This window comes from Mandrillus leucophaeus, unplaced genomic scaffold (genome assembly GCF_000951045.1).
Source record: "Mandrillus leucophaeus isolate KB7577 unplaced genomic scaffold, Mleu.le_1.0 Scaffold137, whole genome shotgun sequence".
NCBI classification, from domain to species: domain Eukaryota; kingdom Metazoa; phylum Chordata; class Mammalia; order Primates; family Cercopithecidae; genus Mandrillus; species Mandrillus leucophaeus.
This window is the reverse complement of record NW_012101332.1, coordinates 1,189,939-1,192,304: the sequence shown is the minus strand read 5'-3', so window position 1 is coordinate 1,192,304 and position 2,366 is coordinate 1,189,939. Positions and strand designations below refer to the sequence as shown.

The 2,366-nt window shown below is 52.0% G+C and overlaps 1 protein-coding gene across 1 annotated transcript in view; it reads right to left on the bottom strand.

The window, feature by feature from the left end:
• Positions 1–2,366, bottom strand: part of RYR1 (ryanodine receptor 1 (skeletal)) — a 179,040-nt gene that overhangs the window by 145,775 nt on the left and 30,899 nt on the right. The window contains exons 18-19 of the mRNA XM_011973401.1: positions 2,170–2,362; positions 874–1,128 (exon numbers count right to left, since the gene is read on the bottom strand). Of these exons, the coding sequence (XP_011828791.1) occupies positions 874–1,128; positions 2,170–2,362 (448 nt within the window). The remainder of the gene's footprint in view (positions 1–873; positions 1,129–2,169; positions 2,363–2,366) is intronic.

The window sequence follows — 2,366 nt, the reverse complement described above, 5'->3', positions numbered from 1 at the left end:
GCTGGGATTACAGGCTTGAGCCACCGCGCCCGGCTGTGAGCCACCTTTTCTTTGAGGGGCAGTGGTGAGGACTCCCTGAGACTGCGATTCTGCATTGACAGAATCCTTTGCCTCCCTGTGCTGGGTTTCTCCATCTGTTAAACAACAACGTTCCCAGCTTCTAGGGCAGCTCCCCAACGCTCTTACTCCTTTTAAAAAATTGTTTAAATTTTTAAATATTAAAACTTTTTTTCTGTAAAGATGGGGTCTCACTTTGTTACTCAGACTAGTCTCGAAATTTTGGGCGAGTGTGAGGCCCCCATTTTGGCTTCCCAAAATGTTGGTTGTTTTTGTTTGTTTATTTGTTTGTTTTGAGATGGAGTCTCATTCTGTTTCTCAGGCTGGAGTGTAGTGGCGTGATCTTGGCTCTTTGTAACCTCTGCCTCCCAGGTTCAAGCAATTCTCTTGCCTCAGTCTCCAGAGTAGCTGGGATTACAGGCACCTGCCACCATGCTAATTTTTGTTTTTTGTTTTGTTTTGTTTTGAGATGGAGTTTCACTCTTGTTGCCCAGGCTGGAGTGCAGTGGCATGATCTCGGCTCACTGCAACCTCCACCTCCCAGGTTCAAGCGACTCTCCTGCCTCAGCCTCCTGAGTAGCTGAGATTACAGGCACCCACCACCACGCCCAGCTAATTTTTTGTATTTTTAGTAGAGAGTGGGTTTCACCATGTTGGCCAGGCTGGTCTTGAACTCCTGACCTCAGGTGATCCGCCTGCCTCAGCCTCCCAAAGTGCTGGGATTACAGGCATAAGCCACCGTGCCTGGCCATCCAAAATGCTGGGATTATAGGCGTGAACGATGGCACCCAGCCCTCTCTCTGACTCCTAAGAGACCCTGCCTCACCAGAAAACATTTGCAGGGCAGGCAGTACCTGAACGGTGTCCACAGGGCAGGGCACAAAGTCGGTGTGTGAGAGGCAGCGACTGGGGCCCACCAGGTGAGGCCCCCGGGGCCCCTCCCGTCGATACTCCTTGATGGGTTCAAGATGGAGTCGCTCTCGAGGGAGCACAGCCTCATGGCATGGGGCATAGCCAGGTGGGGGCAGGAACTTGAATTCGCCATGGCGGCCACCAAGGAGGAACCGCACCCTGGGGAAGGACAATGTGGATCATTGAGGGGAGGTATCACAGAGGGGACACTCTGTGGTCAGTGGGGGACATGGAAGCAGTCCTGGGATCAGTGGAAAGTTCTGGGGAGACCTGAGGTCACCGGGCAGTCATAGTCTCCTGGAGACCATTTAGAAATCATACAAGAAAGTCTAGAGTCAAAGGAATATCATAAGGGAACTAAGAGCCAGGGAGTTCAGAGTGGGAGGGTCTGCGGTTAATCCAGAAGAGTTCAGATGACTGCAAGGTCATGGAACAGTCCTTCAGAGGAGACCCCAGGTCAACAGAGCATTTGGGGACATTGGAAGGTTTGGGGACATCAAGAAGAAGGTCATTGAGAAGTCACTGAGCATCTGTTATAATTATGAGATAAACGTAAACACCACTGAATGGACATTCAGAGAGCTTGGGGTGATTGGGAAAGGACTGGCTTATTGAGGCAACTTTGGAATAACTGGGGTTATTTGGGAGCAGGGTCACTGGGCAAGTCTGGGTCTATTGAAAGGTCATTGGGAGATGCTGGCATTGTTAAGAGATTATTGAGAGAGCCTGGTGTCATTGGAAGAGTCTGAGGTCATTAGGGGGTTAAGGAGGGTCTGGAGTCATTAGATCATTATCAGATTCTGGAGTCATTGGGAGAGTCTGAGGTCACTGGGGAGTCAAGGAGGGTCTGGAGTCATGCGATCATCATCAGATTCTGGAGTTATTGGGAAAGTCTGAGGTCGTTGGCAGGTCACTGGAAGAATATTGGGTTGTCGAGAGACCACTAGGAGAGTCTGAGATCACTATCTCAGAGGTTACTAGAAGGACATGGGGTTAGGGAGAATCTGAAGTCATTGGAAAGAGTCTGGGGTCACGTGGAGGTCCCTGGGACCTTCAAGTAAGGGTTGTGGCCACTGGTCAGTCTTGATGGCAGACTGCAGTGTCCCAGCCTCCTGCTGGGAGGCCATGGAATGACTGGGAAGCTGTCCCGGGTCAGTCCTAGGACTGAGGACTGGCCAAGGGGCGGGGGCGAGTTCTCACTTGACACCAGCCGAGAAGCTGACAACAGGGAAGAAAAGCCCGTCCAGGTTGAAGGACTCAAAGACGCCCTGCACAGGGCAGCCATTGATGCGGAAGGAGATGGACGGCACGCTGAGGTCCAGACAGCAGCTGACTACGTCTTCAGGGGCCAGGAGGTGCTGCCCTGGGGAAGTCACTGGGCGTGCCACGTGTCCTGC